Below are 21113 nucleotides of genomic sequence, written 5' to 3'. Positions count from 1 at the left end.
AAAAAAAAAAAAAAAAAAAGAAATATGTTTTCTAAATGTAGCTGCTGATTTCGCGCTGCTCGAAGAAGTGCTGCAGCCAGCTTTACTCTGCACTTTTCACTAGGCAAGCTTTTTTGCTTCTGAAAACAGGACAGATATTTCTCTGGATGTCCTCAATGTTTGGCAAAAGTGGGCCCAAAAAACTGACCTACACGTGGATCTGCTCAATGGCAAGGTGAGCGTATTCTTCCTTTAGGGAGGAGGGCTGGTGGGCGGACACTCACAGCCCTCTAGGCAGTACTCCACGCTGTAGCCGTCCAGGCCTCCTGCTCCCACGCGCTCCGGGGGCCGCCACTTGAGAGAGACCGTGGTGTCCGAGACGTCCTCTACTGCCAGGTGGGTGGGTTCGCTGGGGGGACCTGGAAGAGGTCAGGGAGGGGTCTGAGCAAGCTTGGGGAGGCTGGAGGTCCACGGCCTAGACCCTGAGCTGCCCACTGGTCACATAGAGGGGACTTCTTGTTCTGCTGGCTTTCAGGTACTTTAAGGAATATTTTGGCTCCGTTACAAGACATGTCTGTAGATTGTTTTGAAAACGAACAGCAATGGCGGCCAGGCGCAGTGGCTCACGCCTGTAATCCCAGCACTCTGGGAGGCCAAGGTGGGCAGATCACCAGAGGTCAGGAGTTTGAGACCAGCCTGGCCAACATGGTGAAACCCCGTCTCTACAAAAATACAAAAATTAGCTGGGCACGATGGTGGACGCCTGTAATTCCAGTTACTCCGGAGGCTGAGGTGGGAGAATCATTTGAACCCGGGAGGTGGAATTTCCAGGGAGGTGAAATGGAGCCAGGACTGCACTCTAGCCTGGGTGACAAAGTGAGACTCCATCTCAAAAAAAAAAAAAAAGGAGGGAAAAAAGAGAGAATAAAACTACAGGAAAACATGGGCATTTCCTGGGACCATATGATTAGGTGAGCTAAGAGCTGAACTCCAGAAGTCAGTCCCTAAAAAGACAGGCCTGGACCCTTCTTCCCACAGGCCCCACTTCCTGCCATCTTCCCAAGCTGTGCCTCCTCTCTGGGCCCAGGGGTCCCTGGGCCTGCCCCTGCCACAGATGGCTGCCCCCACACTCACCCACCCTGGTGGGGACAGGTGTCCTCCAGAGCCCTGCCACACCCTCAGCTCCTGCTTTACCCACTCAGACCCCATTGAACACGTGAGGACACTGAGGCTGCAGGGAGGGATGACTCCAGTTGGCCTCCCAGGGACCATGGAGCTGCCTCTGCCATCTCTGAGCCTTGGTCCAGGACTCTTTCCATAGACAGACACCCTCAGAGCCCTCCACTAACCACAGTCCTTGCCCCATTCCATAGATGGCAAACCCTGGGTTGAAGGGAGTGGGGAACAGGGGACAATGAACATGTATTGAGCACCTACTGGATGCCAGACACCCTGTCTGGTCCTCCCATATCATCCTAACAGCTCTCTGAGGCAGGCAGTGACATTATTCCCATTTTGTAGACATGGAAAGTGAGGCTTGAAAAGTGAACTAGGGGTCAGCATAGCGTGAGAGTCAGCCCCACCCCAGCCAGCTGGGCGATCTCAAGCAGGTCATTTAACTGCTCGGAGGCTGTTTCCTCATCTGTAAAATGTGGCTGACTATCCCCCGTGGAGGATGAAAGGAGACCATGGATATAAGTGTCTAGCGTGGCTGCCTGCAGAGCAGCTGCTGTTACTGGGGGCTGTTGCCTGGGGGTGGGGCGGGGGCCAGGAGCAGGCCAGGCAGGCTCACCAATGGGCATGAAGGGCTGGGAGGCAGGGCTGGGCCTGGACATGCCAATGGCATTGACTGCGTAGACGCGCATCTCGTACACCACACCCTCAATCATGCGCCGCGCCTCGTGGCTCAGCTCCCGAATCAGGTCGAAGTTCAGCCGCATCCACCGGTAGCTCTTCTTCTTCTTGCGCTCCAGGATGTAGCCTGGCTCGGCGGAGATGGCAGGTCTGGTCTGGGACCCAGGCACCCCCACACCGCCTTCCCTTGGCTCCTTCCGGTGCCCTCGCACTCACCCAGGACAGGCTGCCCGCCGTCGTAGGCAGGTGGCTCCCACTGCACCATGCAGGAGTCCTCGCCCACATTGCTGATCTTGGGGGCCGCAGGGGCGTCTGGCACGTCTGGAGGGGGTGGGGCCTTAGGTAACGTTGTTCATTCCCTTCCCACTCAACTAACCGACACAGGCTGTCCCCACCACCCTCAGATCCCAAGAGATCTTTCTAGAATGCATTTTTTTTTTTGAAGTGATACGGAGTCTCACTGTGTTGTCCAGGCTGGGTCTCGACAGGATGCATTTCTGATCATGTGGCCAGCCTGCCATCAATCCTCTAAGGCTCCTCTGTGCCCATATTCACCCCTGTCCTGGCTCTGATCCTCCCAACCCCACCCAGTCCTCCCCTGACATTTCATTCATTCTCCACATCCAAAAGGCCTTTCCTTTCTCCACCCCTTTGTACGGTTTCCTCTGCCTGTACAGGTGAGGATGCCTTTCCTCACCATCTTCTCAGCCTCCTAAAGGCCTCACCCACCAGGCGCAGCGATGGCTGTCTGCCCAGTGCTCCCACACCACTTTGGACACAGCTCATGCACAGCAGTGTAGCGGGAAATCTGCTAGATGCGTCTGTCTCCATCTCCCCCAGAGTGGGGCCCTCGTGGGCAGAAAAACCTGCCCCATTGCCGCTCAGCTCAGGGAGTGTGCCCGTGATGTTTTCCAAGTGGCTAAATGAGTGAACAGATGGGTCTTCCTTGGGGCTGCCCCTCTGTGTTCTCCAGCTTGGACCCCAGCCAGCCTCACCGATGACCTTGACTGTGAGGTTGACCTGGTCCTCGCCCACAGGGTTCTTCACCGTGACCGTGTAGATGCCCTCATCTTCCTTCTCTGCCCCCTCGACTGTGAAGATGCTTCGGTCCTTGGTGGTCTCCACACGGACCCGGCCCTCGGTCTCACACAGCAGCTGGGGGGACGGGGAGTTGGGGTGAGATCCAAGTCAGACCCTAGAGGCCCCTGTAGCCTCCGCAACAGCCAGATGACCTGGGGTCCATGAGGGGAACACAGCCTGAGGGAAGACTGCACTGTCAGCATCTGATTCAAAATCCTCTGTGTGGCACCAACTGAGGGCAGGGGCCTGGACTCTAGCTTTATCACAGGACCTGGGGCAGCCACCTGTCCTCTGAGATGAGCTATTGTGAGGACCCTGCAAGACCCCACCCTTCAGAAGAACCAACAGCGCCAGGCAGGAGCTAGACCCTGGCAGCTACACTGGCAGAAAAGTGCCTCGGAAACGACCCCCGAGTTGAGAGGAAGCACAAGGTCAAGGTCAGGGTCAAGGTCAGCTCAGGATGAGGGGAGGCAGGAAGCAGCCCAGTCATGAGGGCTTCCTGGCAACAAGAGGGTGTCCACGCCCTTGTGAGGGTCATCAGCACACTCCATAGAGACCCTGCCTCAGGTGTGAGGGCCCCACAGGGACCCTGCCGGGGGCGGCGACACACTTGGTCAAGTGTGGCACCTCCATGGAGACCTCGCCAAGGGCTGGACACCACGTAGGTAGAAAGTGGTTGAGATAACCAAGCCCATCCTGACCTCAGCCTCACTCACCTTCTTGTCAAACACCCACTCATCACTGTCAGCTGCGTCCTCTGGGGCATCTGAGGCTGGCCTGGCTGAGGGCTTATTCCCCTGGCAACAGGGCAGGAGGGAAGTAGAGGGCAGAGGAGCTGACTCAGCCTGGAAGTGCCCCTCTGCCTCTTCTTCCACCCCTCAACCCACACTGCCCACCTTGCCTGCACCCTGGCCAGTGAGCCTCTGCTCTCCCAGGGGATAGCCAGCAGCAGGGCGTGCACATGTGGGAGGGGTGTGCAGCAGGCCCTAGCACTTGGCTGGTTCCACACACCCATCTTACAGACGGGGAGACTGAGGAGGGACCCACAGTACCTGAGTGATGGCCTTCTGCCAGATCACAGTGGGGGCAGGGTCCCCAGAGATAGGGACGTCCAGACGTAGCTTATTTCCAGCTACAACCACGATGGTGTCTGGTACGCGGCCCGGGCAGTCCAGGTGGATCTTGGGCGGTTCTGCGGAAGAGGCGACGCAGTTCAGAGGAGTGGGAAGCCCAGGAGGGGCACAGGTCACTGGGGAGGGGCCACTAGGGAGCCTGTGTCCTGATTTTTTTTTTTTTTTTTTGAGACAGAGTTTCACTCTTGACACCCAGGCTGGAGTGCAATGGCGCAATCTTGTCTCATCACCACCTCCACCTCCCAGGTTCGAGCGATTCTCCTGCCTCAGCCTCCCGAGTAGCTGGGATCACAGGCATGCGCCACCACACCGAGCTAACTTTTATATTTTTAGTACACATGGAGTTTCTCCATGTTGGTCAGGCTGGTCTCAAACGCCCAACCTCAGGTGATCCGCCTGCCTGGGCTTCCCAAAGTGCTGGGATTACAGGCATGAGCCACCATGCCCGGCCCGCTTATTGGTATTTTTAGATTTGTATTGAGGTATAGTTTATGCGTGATAAAATGCACAGATCTGACTGTAGGCTGAGTTCTGACAAACAAATAAGTACACCCATGTAACCATTAAACCAACCAAGATCTAGAACATTCCCATCACCCCAGGACGTTGTCTGGGAGGCTTGTAATATTCAGGTAAGATCACTTAGCATAGCATTTTGAAAACTGGGGAACACCAGTCTACACACACACATTTAAAAGGTTCCCTGGCCAAATAAATCAGGAATCCACCCTTGGTTAGACAAAGTTAAACAAAGGCAAGTTTCTTTACCTAAGCAGGATGTTTCAGAGCCTTTAACACTTCTGAATCAACAAGAGGTGAGGCAGGTGTTCACTGCTTCCCAAACTGATTTCCTCAGAGAACACTTTGCAAGTGGGTTAACAATGTTCAATGAACCCAATTTGGAAAGCACGCAGAGTATGTCACAGTCTAGACTATTCTCGTAAAGTTAAACTTGTAGAATGTCTGATTATAGCTTAATCTTGGGCTGGGCGCAGTGGCTCATCCCTATAATCCCAGCACTTTGTGAGGCCAAGGTGGGTGGATCACGAGGTCCAGAGATGGAGACCATTCTGGCCAACATGGTGAAACCCCATCTCTACTAAAAATACAAAAATTAGCTGGGCATGATGGTGCGTGCCTGTAGTCCCAGCTACTTGGGAGGCTGAGGCAGGAGAATCACTTGAACCCAGGTGGTGGAGGTTGCAGTGAGCCGCGATCACGCCACTGCACTCCAGCCTAGGCAACAGGGTGAGACTTAATCAAATTAAATAGCTTTTTTTTTTCTATTTTTTATTTATTTTATTTTATTTTAGAGACGGGGTTTCACCATGTTGGTCAGGCTGGTTTCGAACTCCTGACCTCAGGTGATCTGCCTGCCTTGGCCTCCCAAAGTGCTGGGATTACAGGCACGAGCCACCGCGCCTGGCCTAGCTTTTTTTTTTTTTAAAGAGCAATCTCCACTCACTGCAACCTCTGCCTCCCAGGTTAGAGCGATTCTCCTGCCTCAGCCTCCCAAGTAGCTGGGACTACAGGCACGCACCACCACACCTGGCTAATTTTTATATTTTTAGTAGACGAGGTTTGCCATGTTGGCCAGGCTGGTCTGAAACTACTGACCTCAGGTGATCCACCCGCCTCGGCCTCCAAAAGTGCTGGGATTACAGACATGAGCCACCGCCCCTGAGCTGACTAAAGCTTCATTTAAAACCAGGAGAAGGAGAGGGCCAGGCGCGGTGGCTCACGCCTGTAATCCCAACACTTAGGGAGACCAAGGCAGGTGGATCACTCAAGCTCAGGGGTTTTAGACCAGTCTAGGCAACATGGCAAAGAAACCTTGTGTCTACCAAGAAATACGAAAATTCGCCGGCACAGTGGCGTGTGCCTGCAGTTCCAGCTACTGCTGAGGTGGGAGGATCGCTTGAGCCCGGAAGGCAGAGGCTATAGTGAGCTGACTTCGTACCGTCATCCTCCAGCCTAGGTGACAGAGTGAGACTGTCTCAAAAAATAAATTAATAAAGATAAAATAAAAGCAGAAGAGGTACTTCCAAAAGAAGAAAAGGGCTGGGCACAGTGGCTTGTGCCTATAATCCCAGCTCCTTGGGACGCTGAGGGAGGAGGATCTCTTGAGGCCAGGGATTCGAGACCAGCCTGGGCAACATAGCAAGACCCTTGTCTGTACAAAATCTTTAAAAATTATCTAGATGTGGTGCTGCACACCTGTAATCCTAGCTACTTGGAAGGCTGATGTGGGAGGATTCTTTGAGCCCAGGAGTTTGAGGTTGCAGTGAGTTTTGGTCATGCCACTGCACTCCAGGCTGGGCAACACAGTGAGATCCTGTCTCTAAAAGCAATAATAATAAAATTAAAGAAGAAGAAAAGATGTGGCCAGGCATGGTGACTCATGCCTATAATCCCAGCACTTTGGGAGGCTGAGGCAGGCGGATCGCCTGAGGTCAGAAGTTCAAGACCAGGCTGGCCAACATGGTGAAACCCCATCTCTACTAAAAATGCAAAATTAGCCGGGTATGGTGGCAGGCGCCTGTAGTCCCCAGCTCCTCAGGAGGCTGAGGCAGGAGAATCTCTTAAACCGGGGAGGAAGAGGTTGCAGTGAGTTGAGACCGCGCTGCTGCATTCCACCCTAGGCGACAGAGCGAGATTCTGCCTCAAAAAACAAACAACAACAAAAAGCTAATCTTTTAGAAAGAATAACTACCCTATGGGGGTAGGTTTCCTCTTCCCATTTTACAGAAGAGGAAACTGAGGCTTACAGAGATTATAACTGACCCCGTGGTCATGAGTGGCAAAGCTGGTGCTGGGCCCCAGGCCCCCACCCCTCATGCTTGCTCTTCCCTCTGCGAGAGGAGGGGAGACCTGGGCGGGTGGGTTGCAGGAAAATGGGCAGAACCAAGACTCAAGGGCCCCGAGACTCACCCTGCCTGGGGACGAAGTCAATCTTGACCTCTGCAAGAGAAAGAAGAGCAAGTGGCACGGGGGTAAAGGCAGAACCCAGTGACAGGGGCTCTGGGCCCATTGCCCCCACCCACCCTAACCCGGAGCAGCCTCACCCATGAAGTGGAGCTTCGCCGACAGGTTGCAGGCGAAGCCCTCAGGCACAAAGCTGTAGTCAGCCTCGTCAGCAGGTGTGACGTCGTCAATGGTCAGTTTGTGGACCCTGCGGGGGAGCCATGACTCAGGGGACCCCACTCAGTCACATACCCCTGGCCTTGACAGACACCCCAGCCAGGACCCCAGGAGGCCCTCACCTCACCCTGGCTTGTTGGTGTTCTGATTTTTTTTAATGTTTTTTTTTTTTTTTCTATGTTATCAAATTTTCCAGCTCTTTCATGTGCTTTCAGAGGTAGGCAGTGTAGAAGTGATTTCTACATCAAAGCATCCCCTTGGCTGGCGCCTTGGAGACTGGGCAGGGCCTAGGTCTCATTAATCTCTGTGAACTCAGGCCCAGCACCGCCAGCCCAGTTGCTCTGGGGATGAGCAAGAGGGCGGAGACACAGGGAGGGACTCTGGCCAGAGCCAGCCTCCTTGGTGGCCTCCTGCCCTGCCCTGGTCGCAAGTTGGGGGAGGGCGCTGGGGAGCTCCTGACCCGGTCTGTGTGTCTCCCTGCCACCTCATTTTCTCTGTCCCTCTTTTCTTCTCTGTCTCTGACGAACTCTCCTCTGTGTGTGGCATGTGCCTCCCTGTCCATAGCTTTCTGTCTCCATAGAGCTATTTCTGTCTGTGTCTCTTTGTCTTTTCGTGTCTGTTTCTCCCACGCTGTGGATCTGTCTCAGTCTCTGTCCTGTCTCTGTGCTTCTGCCTCTCTGTCCTCCATCTCTCTGTCTCTGTCTGTTTCTCCCCGTCTCTCTCTCTCTGTCTCCATCTCAGTCTCTGCCTGTCCCATCCGCCTGCCCTGCACTTACCGCCCAATATGAGACACCTTTATGCGGCTGTTGGGCACCAGCTCCTTCCCATTCTTCAGCCACACACCCCGCACGTTCTCATCCGAGACCTCGCACTTGAACACGGCCTGGTCCTTGGCACCCACCATCAGGTCTGCGATGCTCTGGTACACCTCCAGCTTCTTCTCTGTGGAGCGTGGCAGAGCTGTTGAGCTCAGGAGGGTATGTGGGCTCTCAGGCGCTGGTGCGCACGTGTCTGGGTGCGTGCAGGCATGTGAAAACACGTGTGTGCCTGTGTGTGCCATGTTTGCCTATGATGGCGCAGTGCACACAAGGAACCTCAGGTGTTCGAGGGGTGGGGATGCTCACCAGGCCCATCTGACCCTCTCGTACCCTCTGGAGCTGTCACCTCAGCATTGTCATTTTTTTTTTTGAGACAGAGTCTTGCTCTGTTACCCAGGTTGGAGTGTAATGGTGCAATCTCGGCTCACTGCAATCTCTGCCTCCTGGGTTCAAGCAATTCTCCTGCCTCAGCCTCCCGAGTAGCTGGGACTACAGGTGCGCGCCACCACGCCCAGCTAATTTTTGTATTTTTTAGTAGGTACGGGGTTTCACCGTGTTGGCCAGCATGGTCTCGATCTCTTGACCTTGTGATCTGCCCGCCTTGGCCTCCCAAAGTGCTGGGATTACAGGCATGAGCCATCGCACCCAACCTTTTTTTGTATTTTTAGTAGAGACGAAGTTTCACCGTGTTGGCCAGGATGCTCTTGATCCCTTGACCTCATGATCCGCTCACCTTGGCCTCCCAAAGTGCTGGGATTACAGGCGTGAGCCACCTCACCCAGCAGCGTCCTCATTTTAGAGATGAGAAGGGTGAGGCTTTGGCTATTGACGGCCTAAAGTCGCAGAAGCCTTGAGCCTGGGTTTGCCTGCTCTCCCGCTACATGGCTGGCTGGGGTGGGGTGGGGGCTGAGGGGCCCAAGCCCTGAAGACTCTCCCCACCGACCCCAGCCAGGCTTACCCTGCACGATGAGCTCAGCCAGCGCCTGGCCCCCGCTGGTGCGCAGCGCGTAGTGCCCCGCGTCCTCCAGCGTGGCCTCATTGATGATCAGGTGGTGTCTCCGCCCGTCCTTCTTGAACCGGTATTTGAAGGTCTCCTCCCGGGTCAGCTCCACCCCATCCTTCAGCCTGGACAGGTGGGCAGGTGGGAAGTTCTGTGGCCTCTTCTGGGCAGATGTCCCCAACACACAGCCCTACCCCTTGTCCCATGCCTCTGGCACTCACCATTTGACCTGCGCCCCCTCCTCCGAAACTTCACACTCAAACTCCACCCGCTGCCCCACCATCACCAGCTGGTCCTCCAAGGGGCGCGTGATGAGTACGGGGGGCTCTGTCCAGGCAGGGCGAGCGTGAGGGTTGGCTCCCCTGAGCCGTCTCCTCCCCAGGTCCCCACGTCCCCAGGTCCCAGGCCCACCTTTGACAAAGAGCTCTGTGCTGCACTTCTCCCCACCTACCATGCACTGGTAGGCTGCGTCGTCTGCCAGCGAGCACTGGCTGATGGTCAGGGTGCGCTTGGCACCGACGGACTCGAAGATGTACCTGGGTAGGGGCCGCAGGGAAGTGGCAGGAGAGCCAGGGACGCACCTCCGGGCCCAGGGCGCCCCATGGTAACCCCTGTGCCTCCCACCCCAAGCCATCCAGAGGGAAACTTACTTGCTGTGGAACAGAAGGGGTCATTGGAGCATTCCCAACAGGAGGAAGTGAGCCCGAGACAAAAGGAGAGAGCAAGAGGACAAGAAATCAGACCCAGAGAGATGAGCTGAGAGCCACAGAGAGCCACAGACACGCATGTGTAGATGGGCAGGAGGTGAGGTTGTGGGGATCCCCACCTCCACCCCAGCCCCCCCCGACCCCGGGCCACACCTGCCACTCATCTGGATCTCCTGACCATTCTTGAGCCACTTGACCTCAGCGTCGGGGTCGGCCAGCTCCACGGTCAGCCGGATCTTGTGGCCTTTGCTCACCTGGTAGGCCGGCTCCAGCTTCTTCTGAAAGGCTGAGCACCATCCCTCAGACCCGGCCACCCCACTGCCCACACCCTGCTCCCCCAGGTTGGGCTACTGGGGCTGGGGCTGGGGCCCAGGTCCTCACCCAATCCCCCCTGTGCCTCCACCTGTCTCTCTGTGTCTCTATTTCTTTTTGTTTGTTGTTTTAATTTTTGTTTGTTTTTTGAGACAAGAGTCTTGCTCTGTTGCCCAGGCTAGAGTGCAGTGGCGTGATCTCGGCTCAGTGCAACCTCCACCTTCTGGGTTTAAGTGATTCTCCTGCCTCAGCCTCCGGAGTAGCTGGGATTACAGGTGCCTGCCACCATTGCCCAGGCAATGTTTGCATTTTTAGTAGACACAGGGTTTCACCACGTTGGCCAGGCGATCGTGCTGGGATTACAGGCATGGTGTCTCTATTTCTTTATCTGTGTCTATGTGTCTGTCCATCTCCTTGTCTCTGTTTATCTGACCTTGTCCTTCTGTCTTCCTTGGGGTCTTCTCCACCTGCTCAGCTCAGGGGTTGGGTTAGGGGCTTCCAGAAGACAGAAGGAGAACAGGGGCTGGGACAGATGTGCCTTCTCTTCTCTCAGCAACCCCTGACTTTTGTTCTCCTGCCAGACGTTCCCACCTAGTGGCCCTCTGTGCCCACCAGGGCTCTCACTCCCATCTCAGCCCCCAGGGCCAGTGCGATGGTCCCCTGGCTGCTGCGGTGGGGGAAACAGGGCTCGGAGAGGCGGCCAGCCCAACGCCAGCAGCCCCGCAGGCATGTGGCAGAGCTCGGTTTCCAGCCCAGCCCTGCCCTGTGACAATGCCTCCTCTTGCGGCAGTGTTTGCAAAAGCCCGAGTTGCTGCTGAGCCCAGGCAGGAGGTGAGGGCTCCATCCACCCAGCAGAGGACCCCTGAGTCCTCAAATGCCCTGGCTGGGCCTGGAGTCAGCTGCAGAGGGGCAGAGATCTATGCCAGGTGCTCTGTGACCTTGAGCTATTTCCCTAACTAACCTCTCTGTGCCTCGCTTTCCTCCTTAGCAGCCTGGAAATGGTCACAGTCTCTCCATCACAGTGTTCTGAGAATTAAATGAGACAATTATGTAAAAGCACCTAGTGCCTAGCTTAGGAAGGATTTCGCTCTTTTTTTTTGAGATGGAGTCTCGCTCCTGTTGCCCAGGCTGTAGTGCAATGGCATGGTCTCGGCTCACCGAAACCTCCACCTCCCGGGTTCAAGGAAATTCACTCTTTTTACTATTATTGATATTTCTGGAATATACCCCTGCCCCTGGAGGTGCCCGTCTGCCTTGACAGCCTCCATCTGCTCCTCCTCAGGCACCTGCAGGCCTTTGCTTGGTGCCCTCTGGGCTCAGCAGTTCAGAGGTTAACCCAGAGGCACACTGGTGGCATCCAGGGGATCCCTGGCTTAAATAGGGCCACAGCGCAGGTAAGGGCGAGGTCACCTAGCTATGGGGTGAGGGAGGCAGGGCAGAGGGTTAGAGGGCCTGGGGGAGATCAGCTGGGAGGGACTAAGCAGCTCCTTTCCCCTTCCTTCGAGCATGTATGTTTTATATGTGTGCTTTGGGAGGGGCTCGTCTTGCATACCCTGCACGGAAGCTGACCCGTCTACTCAGTTGACGTTTATAGAGTGCTGGAGGTATGTGCCAGGCACCATGCTAGACTCCGACGTGGCAGGGAGCAGGCATCTGAGGCCCTTGTTTCCCGGCTCACACCCGCCCTGGTCAGTACCACAGTGGGGAAGGGCTAGCCTGGGCCCTCCTCCTTCCACCTGCCTGGGGGTGAGGGGGGCTAACCTGAGCCCTCCTGCTTTGTTTGCCTGGGAGGAAGATTAACCAGGCTCTTCTGTCGGCCTGTGTGTGGCTCTCCCAGCTTACCGGCCCTCTTCCCTTTTCTTTGGGGCGTGGAGATGGTTAACTGGGCTTCATTTCTTTTCAGAAGAAGGTAGAGAAAGAAAGAGTAGCCTGATTTTTCCTTGGTGAGGAGGGTTAACCTGAGCTCTGTCCTTTTCCTTGTGGCTGTCCTGGCCTAACCTTTGCCCTTCTCTTCTGTCTGTGAGGAAAGGGGCTAACCTGGGCATTCCTGGGTTTTTCTACACAAGGAGGGGTTAACCTGAGCCCCTCTTTCCTGTGTGTCTCTGTGCTAAGGCGGACTCTGCTCTTTCCATGTATGTGGAGGGGGTGGGGGGCTAACCTGTGCCCTCTCCTCTCCTGTGTGGGAAGAGCTAACCTGTGCCTTCTCCTCTCCCGTGTGGGGAAGGGCTAGCCTGCGCCCTCTCCTCTCCCGTGGGGGGAAGGGGAAGGGCTAACCTGTGCTCTCTCCTCTCCCCTGCGGGGAAGGGGAAGGGCTAACCTGTGCCCTCTCCTCTCCCGTGTGGGAAGGGCTAACCTGTGCTCTTCTTTTCATCTCGCCGCATGCCCTTGAGCCTCTTCAGCATGCCCCGCAGGTCAGTGACACCGTACTGGAAGGCGATGCGCTCATACTCGGATGGGGGTGCCTGCCGCAGGATCTCCCACACGTCCTCCTCTGCTGGTGCCTCTAGCTTTGAGTCCCTGTGTCCCGCAGTCCAGGCTGTGGCCAGGGGCAAGTCTGCAGCCCTCCAACCCCACTTCCCCGGGTGGGGCTTCCTGGGCCCAGGAATAAGGAGCTGTAGCCACCCCTGCCCCTCTGCCCCTTCCTTTCTGGTGGGGCAGCTGGAGTTGGTCTGAGTCCCAGGTCAGGTCTGGGGGCCGAGGGAGCATAAGGGGGGCTGGGGATATGGAGGGGTTCCTGGCAGAAGGAGGGGCAATGAGGGTGCTAGGCTATGATTGGACACTCACCTCGAGGCCCTGAAACTGCTGCTCGAAGGCAGGGAGAAAGGGCAGAAACACGTGAGGGGTGCCGGCGCCTCCCCTCAAAGTCCCGGACCGCATCCATGGTCTTCACCTCCTCCCGATTCTCTGAGCTTCCATCCCTGCATTGCAGGGCACCCATGCTGCTCCAGAGACTCTGGCAGGACCGCCTGTGTGCGTTGCTTTTTCTTTTCTTTTCCTCTTTCTTTCTTTCTTTCTCTCTCTCTTTTCTTTTCTTTCTTTCAAGACAAGGTCTTACTCTGTCACCCAGGCTGGAGTGCAATGGCACGATCTTGGCTCACTGCAACCTCCGCCTCCTGGGTTCAAGCTATTCTCCTGCCTCAACCTCCCTAGTAGCTGGGATTACAGACATCTGCCTCTGTATCTGGTTGTTTTGTATTTTTAGTAGAGACAGGGTTTCACCATGTTGGCCAGGCTGGTCTTGAACTCCTGACCTCAGGTGATCCACCGGCCTCGGCCTTCCAAAGTTCTGGGATTACAGGCGTGAGCCACCGCGTATCCCTCCTCAGCTCTGACAAATAGGGGATGGCAGGAGAAGCCCAAGGCACAGAGACTCACCCCAGTCTGTGGGGAGTTGCACCCCGCTCCGCGCCTCTCACCACAGCCCCTCAGAGAGGGGACGGGATCCTCCTGGCCCACCAGCGCCCTGCCACCCCAAACACCCAGACCCCGTTTCTTACTCTCTGGGCCACAGCAGCATCAGCCATAAGGGAGGGGCCGGGGGGAGAGGGAGAGAGAGGACAGAGAGAACGTAGTCAGTTGGGCCGGCCTGGTAGATAATTCCTGCAGCTTTGGGGACTCTCTCTCCATTGCTTCTGGGTCCCCAGAGTTACTTTTGCAGCCTCAAGTGTGGAGTGGCCGTGGGGGACACTGAGGATGACTGTTCATGAGACATAACATCTGCAGAGCCCTTTAACTTCTTCCCACACAGGGATCGTGGCTCGACAGACACACCAGCTCAGAGAGGTGCAGTGATGTGCTCAGGGTCACACAGCTGGCAAGCTACAGCGCTGGGATTTGGAGCCAGGTCTCACCACCTGCCCTGGAACTGCCACCCAGGACTCACCTCTTCTTCAGCAGTGAGCTGAAGTCCAGAATCCCAGCGTCCTCGTGGCTGTCACTATGGAGAGGGACCCCTGGTAAGGCTGCAGTGAGGGTCTGGAGGGGGCTTAGGAGCAGGACAGGGAGCAGGGTGGGGAGGGAGGAAGGGACGCTGGCCAGACAGGGCTCCTACCCATCTCAGACCCCCAGGGGTCTGTGGATGGTGCAGGTAGGGCTTGGGGCATGAGTACCTGATCCGCCGGCCACCTCCAGCCAGGCTCCTGTGGGAGTTAGACTCAGTATCTTCACCCGCCCGGGAAGTGTGATCTCCCCACAACCCCTTTGACTTCACCTGTGCCCTGACCCCCAATCCAGACCCAGAAGGGCCTCAGATCCAGCACTGGCCTCCCCCAGGTCCTGAGGATGGCCACTCACGTGCGGCGGAAGGCTGATAGGAGGTCCAGGTCTCCAGGGCCCATGGCGTCTGGGTTCAAAGTGTGGAAAGATGGGGGAAAGGGCTTCAGAGGGGGCCATTTGAGAAGCCCTGCCCTGGGGGTGGTCTCTGAGTCTTCACAGACTTGCCCATTCTGTGGATCTCACCTTCCCAGCATTCCCCAGGGTCAAGGTACCAGGGAGGTGGGACTGTTTATTGTCCCCAATTCCCACCCAACTCTCAACGCACCCTCACCCATCCACCACACATCCAGGTAGTGCCAGGCCCTGGGCCAGCCCTTGTGACACCCAGATGATAAAACAGAGTCCCACCCCGATGAGACCTGGACTGAGCCCTAAGCAACCACCCCACCCCTGCAAGCCTGGGGATTTCTCTCACACCGCAGCACAGGCACGTGGTCAGCACTCGTGTCTGGCCAGGAGGAGACATCCTTCTTAGTGTTGGGAAAGGGAGGCAGGTGCACAGGGAGCCCGAGCCCAGCACAGACAGTAGGTCCCCTACCGTGGACAGTGAGGTTGAAATTGGAGCAGTCGAATTTGTCCTTGGTGGACACTTCACAGCGGTAGCCGCCAGCGGAGGCAGGTTGGGCGTCGGTGATGTGCAGCTCAAATAGATAGACCTGTGTGCATGGAGGGAGGGGGCATCAGGGAACACCAGGGGCCGGGGGACAAAGCTCCTCACCCTAAAACAAGACTGGGAGTGGCTGGTGTGGTGGCTCATGCCTGTAATCCAGCATTTTGGGAGGCTGAGAGGGTGGATCACATAAGACCAGGAGTTCCAGACCCGCCTGGCCAACGTGGTAAAACTCCATCGCTACTAAAAATAACAAAAATGGCGGGGCGCGGTGACTCACAACTGTAATCCCAGCACTTTGGGAGGCCAAGGCGGGCGGATCACAAAGTCAAGTGATCAAGACCATCCTGGCCAACATGGTGAAACCCCATCTCTACTAAAAATACAAAAATTAACCGGGCATGGTGGCACATGCCTGTAGTCCCAGCTCCTCGGGAGGCAGAGGCAGCAGAATTGTTTGAACCCGGGAGGTGGAGGTTGCAGTGAGCACTCCAGCCTGAGCAACAGAGCGAAACCCTGTCTCAAATAAATTAAAAAAAAAAAAAAAAAAAAAAAAAAGGAGGCTGGGAGTGACAAATGCCCATCAACCTTCTCACCTTCAGGGTTAAGAGAAAGGGGACCATCTCAAAACCCATGACTGCCATCTGCTGGCACATGTGGTGAAACATAGTGCTTTTGCGCAGTGTACAGCCCACACAGCTGAACATGTTGGCCCTCTCCTGCTAGAGGCCCCTCTCCTGGCCCAGGACTGTGGAAGGTTAGGAAAAGCAGAGGTTTGGAGTGTACACACAAGGGTTAGACTTAAATTTTAAGGTTCTGGTGGGCAGGGTGGACAAAAATGAAATAACACAGAAAACAAGGCTTAAGGTTCTAGACCTGTGTCTAAGTTATACTGGCCCAGCTACTTAACCTCTCAAGCTCTGGTTTCCTCATCTGTATAATAAGGAATTGTTGTGGTCAATCCCTGAGGGTCCCTTGAGCTCTGATACTCACCCATCCAGGAGCTTTACAACCCAATAGCTGTTGCCCCCAGACTTCATGGTGTACTCCAGCCTTCCTGAGCCCTCCTAGAGGCCCCTGAGCCTTATTAGGTGCCCCCTTGAGAGAGTCACATCCTCCAAGTCTCCCATGTCCCCCACAGTGCTCCTGTGAGCCTCATCATGCTCCGTGGCCTCCAGGATCTCCCTGTGGGCCCCTGGCCCTCAACCTGCCTCATCGGTTCCCCATGCCCCTGGCTTGCAGCTCGTGTGTGCCTCTCTGTGTGCCTTCTGCCTTCCAGAGCTCTCCATGTCCCCTCTTTTCATGTCCCCATGACCCTGGTGGACCCACCTTGCTGGCGCGGTCGTAGCTGTCGTGCAGCTGCAGGTGCTGCCCCACCTTGCTGCTCAGGTCCACCCACTTGCCCTTGAACCACTTGACCACGGGTGGTTTCAGAAGGCTGGCCCCAGCCACGCGGGCTGAGAAGGTGATGCTGCCACCTGCGAGGGCAGGGTGACAGGCCTGGCTTGGGGAGTGTCCTGCTGTCCCCCTTCCCACCCCCCACTGGGCACAGCAGCTCACACTCACCCACAGTCACCTCGCCATCCTGTGGCCGCATCACAAAAAGGCCAATGGGGTCATCGGGGGCTTCAGGGGTGGGGCCGCTGGGAGCTGCTGAGCTTGACCCTGTGAGCAAAGGCTTTTTTTTTTTTCTTGAGACGGAATCTCACTCTATCCCCCAAGCTGGAGTGCAATGGCTCAGTCTCAGCTCACTTCAACCTCCACCTCCCAGGTTCAAGCGATTCTCCTACCTCAGCCTCCCGAGGAGCTGTGATTACGGGCATGTGCCACCATGCCCAGCTAATTTTTTGTATTTTTTAGTAGAGATGGGCTTTCACCATGTTGGCCAGGCTGGTCTCAAACTCCAGACCTCAAGTGATCCACCCACCTTGGCCTCCAAAGTATTGGGATTATAGGCCTGAGCCACCTTGCCTGGTCAAGCAAAGGCTTTTGAGACCTGCCCCAGACACCCCCTACCCACAGATCCTACTCCTTCCTGCCCCAGCCCCTCTCACCTTCGGGACTTGGGGCACTTCCTCCCAGCTCAGCTGCTGGGGCCGGGACTTCTCCAGGGGCTTGAGTGCCCTCAGCAGGGGCAGGGGCAGGGGCCAGCACGGGCTCTGCCTTCTCTGGAGGGGATCGGATGGGAGTTGTGGTGCAGCCACTAACCAGAGACCCCTCTACCCTCTCTCTCCCGAGCATCAGACCCCTGAGCCTGCTGTAAACGAGGAGAGTCTGCCCTGTCTGTCCCCCCACTGCCCGGGCCCCTCAGAGGCAGCGCATACTGAGCTGCAGAGCCAGGCTGCCTCTCACATTCTCCTCCGTGTCCCCGGCCATCAGTCCCCACATCCGCTGCACCTGCCCCTAACAGCTCCAGGTCCATCCCTGCTCTGTCCCAGCCTTGGAGCAGCCCCTCAGACTGGGCTGCATGCCTCGTCACCCACACCTCCTGGGGCTTCCCTGCCAGCACACAAGGTGTCATCTGTGCCTGGTCATCTCCCCAGGGAGGTCTGCAGAGGGAGGGCAGGGTTGAGTCTTGTTCACGTCTCCCACCTCCTGCATGGCTAGGACAGGCCAGGGTGGCACATGGGGGTACTTAGGTCATGTGCAGAAAACGGGGAAAGGGCGTTCCTGGAGGGGGGTGTGGGGGCACAGCCACAGCAAAGGCAAGAAATTGTGAAAGCATCTCCTCCTGTTCCCTGGATGGATGGAGAAGCATCTCGCTGCCCCTCCACCCAGAAGCCTGCACCTCAGGAAAGGCTGACCAGGATCTTACCTGCCTCTGTGACCTTGAGTTCAAACTTGACCTTGGAGGAGCCAGCAATGACTGCGTAGGCCCCTTGGTCAGCAGGACCCACCTCCCGCACTGTCAGTGTGTGTCGTGTGCCCTCTGCAGCCAGGATGTACTTGTCGCTGGCCCCGATGTCACTGCCTCTGTGCTGCCAGCGCACCTTCACTCCTGCCCGCTCTGTCTCGGCCTCAAACACGGCAGGGCTGCCTGCTGCCACTTCCACTGACCGTGGCTTCTTGCTGAAAGCTGAGACTGAAGGGCCAGATGGAGGCTACAGCAGCCCCTGGCTGGGGCGTGCACCCCACCCCTGCAGCCCCTCTTAGTAAATACTGTGATAAGCAGTTTCCATGCATCCCCTCGTGTAATACTCCTACAGTAGTATTACGAGGTAGGTGCGGTTACTCTGTTCATTTCTCAGAGGGCGACACTGAGGCTCAGAGAAGCTAAGTGCCTCCTCCAAAATCACACAGCCTGTAGTCAGGAGAGCCAGGGCGGTGGTCCTGGCCTCCAAACAAGACTTTTGTGCTGTGTGTGTCCCCTGGATACGCCACTCTCCCAGCTTGGAGACACCCGTGAGGAGCCCAGCTCCCCTCCCCCACCATCTGGGGCCCTTGGCAGGGGGCAGGGAACTCTGCCTTTTTGGAATGTGGCCAAATTTGTCCTCCAGGGACCTCAGGCTGAGAATCAGCAACTGAGATAAAGCTGGCCTGGGAGGGCGTTGGGGAATGGGGACCTGGATCTCTGCCCTGGACAACCTTGGTAAGGGCACGGCCCAGGCCCAGGACCCTGGGCTGTGATTCTCCCTGCTCTTGGCCTGAGTTCAGGGGCTCCTGACTGTCCTCTTCAGAGAAGAGAGACTGTGTCACCCCCAACATGGGTTCCACACCATACAGGCTCATGAAGCAGATAATGTCACAACCAGGAGGAATCAACCCACCACCACCACCCGTCCCAGTCCCCAGGGTGGGAAACTAAGACCCAGAGTGAGTGGAGACTCGTCTGAGGGCATGGTGTGAGCCTAGCTCCACTCCGCATAAATGTGGGCTCTGTCTGCGGGGATCCCTGCTGTGGAAGGCGAAGGAAATGGGGCAGGGTTGGGGTCCCTTTGCGTTCTGAGAAAGGGTTGACGCCGGCTGCTTCCTGTCTTGGCTGTGTCCCCACTCTGCGTCCCTGACCCTGGGTTTACCTTCACCTCTCATCAGAGGGTTGGGAGAAAGAAACTGAGCATCAAAAAAGGACCCAAGAGGACTGGCTGGCCTGTCCTGGGGCTCAGTGGCCATGTCCTCTTCAGCCCCCTCAAGAACTCCCTCCTAGTCCTGCTCCCCAATTGTAGACACCCCCTGCTCCCACACTTAGACCCAACCCCAGGCCCGGAGCTACCTGGCTTCTTCCCCGGCTCAGGCATCCTGAGAGACGTCACACCAGGCACCAAGCAGGCACAGGCCACCCTAAGAGGGACTGAGTGGGGTCCTGTCCTTCCCGCTATATATGGGGACCTCCCCCCTCCCCAGGCGCTGCTTATCTGCCTCTTGTCCAGCCACCTGCTAAATATAGATGAATTCCAGAGAGCTGAGGTCTCTCCAGGGAGAAGGTAGGGCCACACTGTCCCTGGCTGGCTCCTGTCCCTCCCCGCCACCACCTCCGAAGCACAATAGAAGGGCTTCTGCCTCCCCAACCCTTGACGAGCCTCAGGGGTACCCCAAGCCCTGTGTGTCCTGCTCACAGCAGATTGTACAGTGGGAGCGTGCTCGGCCCATAACCCTGAGGCTGACGGGTCAGCAGCATCCTTGCTGGCTGCTAAGGCAGTGGCCATGTCCACAGACCCTGGGGCCAGGCTGCCCCTGAGTCCTGGCACTGCCATCTCTTCCATCTCAAAGCACCTGGTTTCCTCATCTGTAAAGCAGGGCAGGTGACAGCAGCACCCACTGCACAGGATTGCCAACGTATGAAGTGGGTTTATTTTTAAAATGCTAGGCTGGGTAGGGTGGCTCATGCCTGCAATTCCAGCACTTTTGGAAGCCAGGCGGGCGGATTGAGGCCAAGAGTTTTTGAGATCAGCCTGGGCAACATGGCAAAACCCCAACCCTACTAAAAAAAATTTAAAATAAAGGCCAGGCATGGTGGCGCATACCTGTAATCCCAGCTACTCAGGAGGTTGAGGCAGGATAATCTCTTGAACCCAGGAGGCAGAGGTTGCAGTGAGCCAAGACTGTGCCACTGCACTCCAGCCTAGGCAACAGTGGGAGACTCCATCTCAAAAAAATTAAATTAAATTAAAAATAAAATAAATACACACAGAGAAATTAGCCAGGTGTGGTGGTGTGCACCTGTAGTACCAGCTACGTGGGAGGCTGAGGTGGGAGGATGGCTTGAGTCCAGGGAGTTCGAGGCTGCAGTGAGCCAAAATCATACCACTGCACTGCAGCCTGGGCAACAGAGTAAGACTGTGTCTCAAAAAATAATAATAAAATAAAAATGGGCTGGGCGAAATTGTTCACGTTTGTAATCCCAGCACATTGGGAGGCCAAGGCCAGCAGATCACTTATGTTCAGGAGTTCAAGACCAGTCTGGGCAACATGGTGAAACCCCGCCTCTACAAAAAATACACAAATCAGCCAGGCATGTGACGCACACTTGTTGTCACAGCTACTTGGGAGGGTGAAGCAGGAGAATCGCTTGAGCCCAGGAGGTCAAACCTGCAATGAGCTGTCTTGGTACCATGCAATCCAGCCTGAGAACAACTAACATAATGAAGACATGATGCCATTTTGCCTTCTCTTGTGTTGGGTTGCCGTGAGCCCTCTGTGGGTGAGGAGGTGTGCAGGGGTGTTTGTCCTTATGATAATGTCCCCAGAATCTGGGTTCCCTGAGGTCTTTGACTGTGTTGGGAAGTCCCTCACTCCCATGCTGTCTGCCGCCACTTCTTGCTACCGTCTGCAGGAAGACTTGGTGTGTTTCTCTTGCTGTGGCAAGGAGCTAGAGAGCAAACAGAACACGGGGGTCCCGCCAGGGATTCACCTGAGTCTAAGGTCCTGCTGGGTGTGCAGCTGCTGAGAATGCTTTGTGGCCCACAGGAGCTTTGGGGCTTAATTCCTGCCCTCGGAATGCTGAAGAGTATCCTCTTCCAGATAAGCAAAGCCTCCTACTCCACGTTGATGTGTCAGGGACAGACTCAGAGTGTGATCCAACTTGGCCACTCAGCGGCTGTGATCTTGGGCAAACTATTTGGCTTCTACAAGCCTCAGTTTCCCATTCTATAAAATGGAGTGATAGTAGACTCCATATCTCAAGGTTGGCAGGTACTAACTGACCAGAAAATCCAATGTTGTTGCTATGGTCATCATCATATGAGTTCAAACCTCATCAAGGCTAAA

General features: G+C 56.1%; 1 protein-coding gene across 4 annotated transcripts in view; it reads right to left on the bottom strand.

Annotated features, from left to right (window-relative positions):
* MYBPC3 (myosin binding protein C3) overlaps positions 1–19225 on the bottom strand; it is a 23408-nt gene extending 4183 nt beyond the window's left edge. Inside the window, exons 1-26 of one of the 4 annotated variants that reach the window (XM_017529217.2) lie at positions 19120–19225; positions 17725–17991; positions 16964–17077; positions 16476–16574; positions 16239–16387; positions 14838–14955; positions 14318–14366; positions 14134–14163; positions 13908–13961; positions 13641–13643; positions 12809–12829; positions 12378–12541; positions 9866–9998; positions 9656–9658; positions 9417–9541; positions 9227–9332; positions 8964–9130; positions 7964–8129; positions 7112–7218; positions 6978–7007; positions 3966–4105; positions 3630–3710; positions 2829–2988; positions 2050–2154; positions 1772–1960; positions 264–398 (exon numbers count right to left, since the gene is read on the bottom strand). In XM_017529217.2, coding sequence (XP_017384706.1) covers positions 264–398; positions 1772–1960; positions 2050–2154; positions 2829–2988; positions 3630–3710; positions 3966–4105; positions 6978–7007; positions 7112–7218; positions 7964–8129; positions 8964–9130; positions 9227–9332; positions 9417–9541; positions 9656–9658; positions 9866–9998; positions 12378–12541; positions 12809–12829; positions 13641–13643; positions 13908–13961; positions 14134–14163; positions 14318–14366; positions 14838–14955; positions 16239–16387; positions 16476–16574; positions 16964–17077; positions 17725–17991; positions 19120–19144 — 2740 coding nt within the window. In that variant the 5' untranslated portion in view covers positions 19145–19225. The remainder of the gene's footprint in view (positions 1–263; positions 399–1771; positions 1961–2049; positions 2155–2828; positions 2989–3629; positions 3711–3965; positions 4106–6977; positions 7008–7111; positions 7219–7963; positions 8130–8963; positions 9131–9226; positions 9333–9416; positions 9542–9655; positions 9659–9865; positions 9999–12377; positions 12542–12808; positions 12830–13640; positions 13644–13907; positions 13962–14133; positions 14164–14317; positions 14367–14837; positions 14956–16238; positions 16388–16475; positions 16575–16963; positions 17078–17724; positions 17992–19119) is intronic. The other 3 variants (XM_017529220.2, XM_017529218.2, XM_017529219.2) reach the window with 3 other exon arrangements.
* Positions 19226–21113: the final 1888 nt, after the last annotated feature.

The sequence above is a fragment of the Cebus imitator genome, unplaced genomic scaffold (genome assembly GCF_001604975.1).
Source record: "Cebus imitator isolate Cc_AM_T3 unplaced genomic scaffold, Cebus_imitator-1.0 Scaffold58, whole genome shotgun sequence".
NCBI classification, from domain to species: domain Eukaryota; kingdom Metazoa; phylum Chordata; class Mammalia; order Primates; family Cebidae; genus Cebus; species Cebus imitator.
The sequence above is the reverse complement of the archived record's forward strand: the minus strand, read 5'-3'. Positions and strand labels throughout refer to the sequence as shown.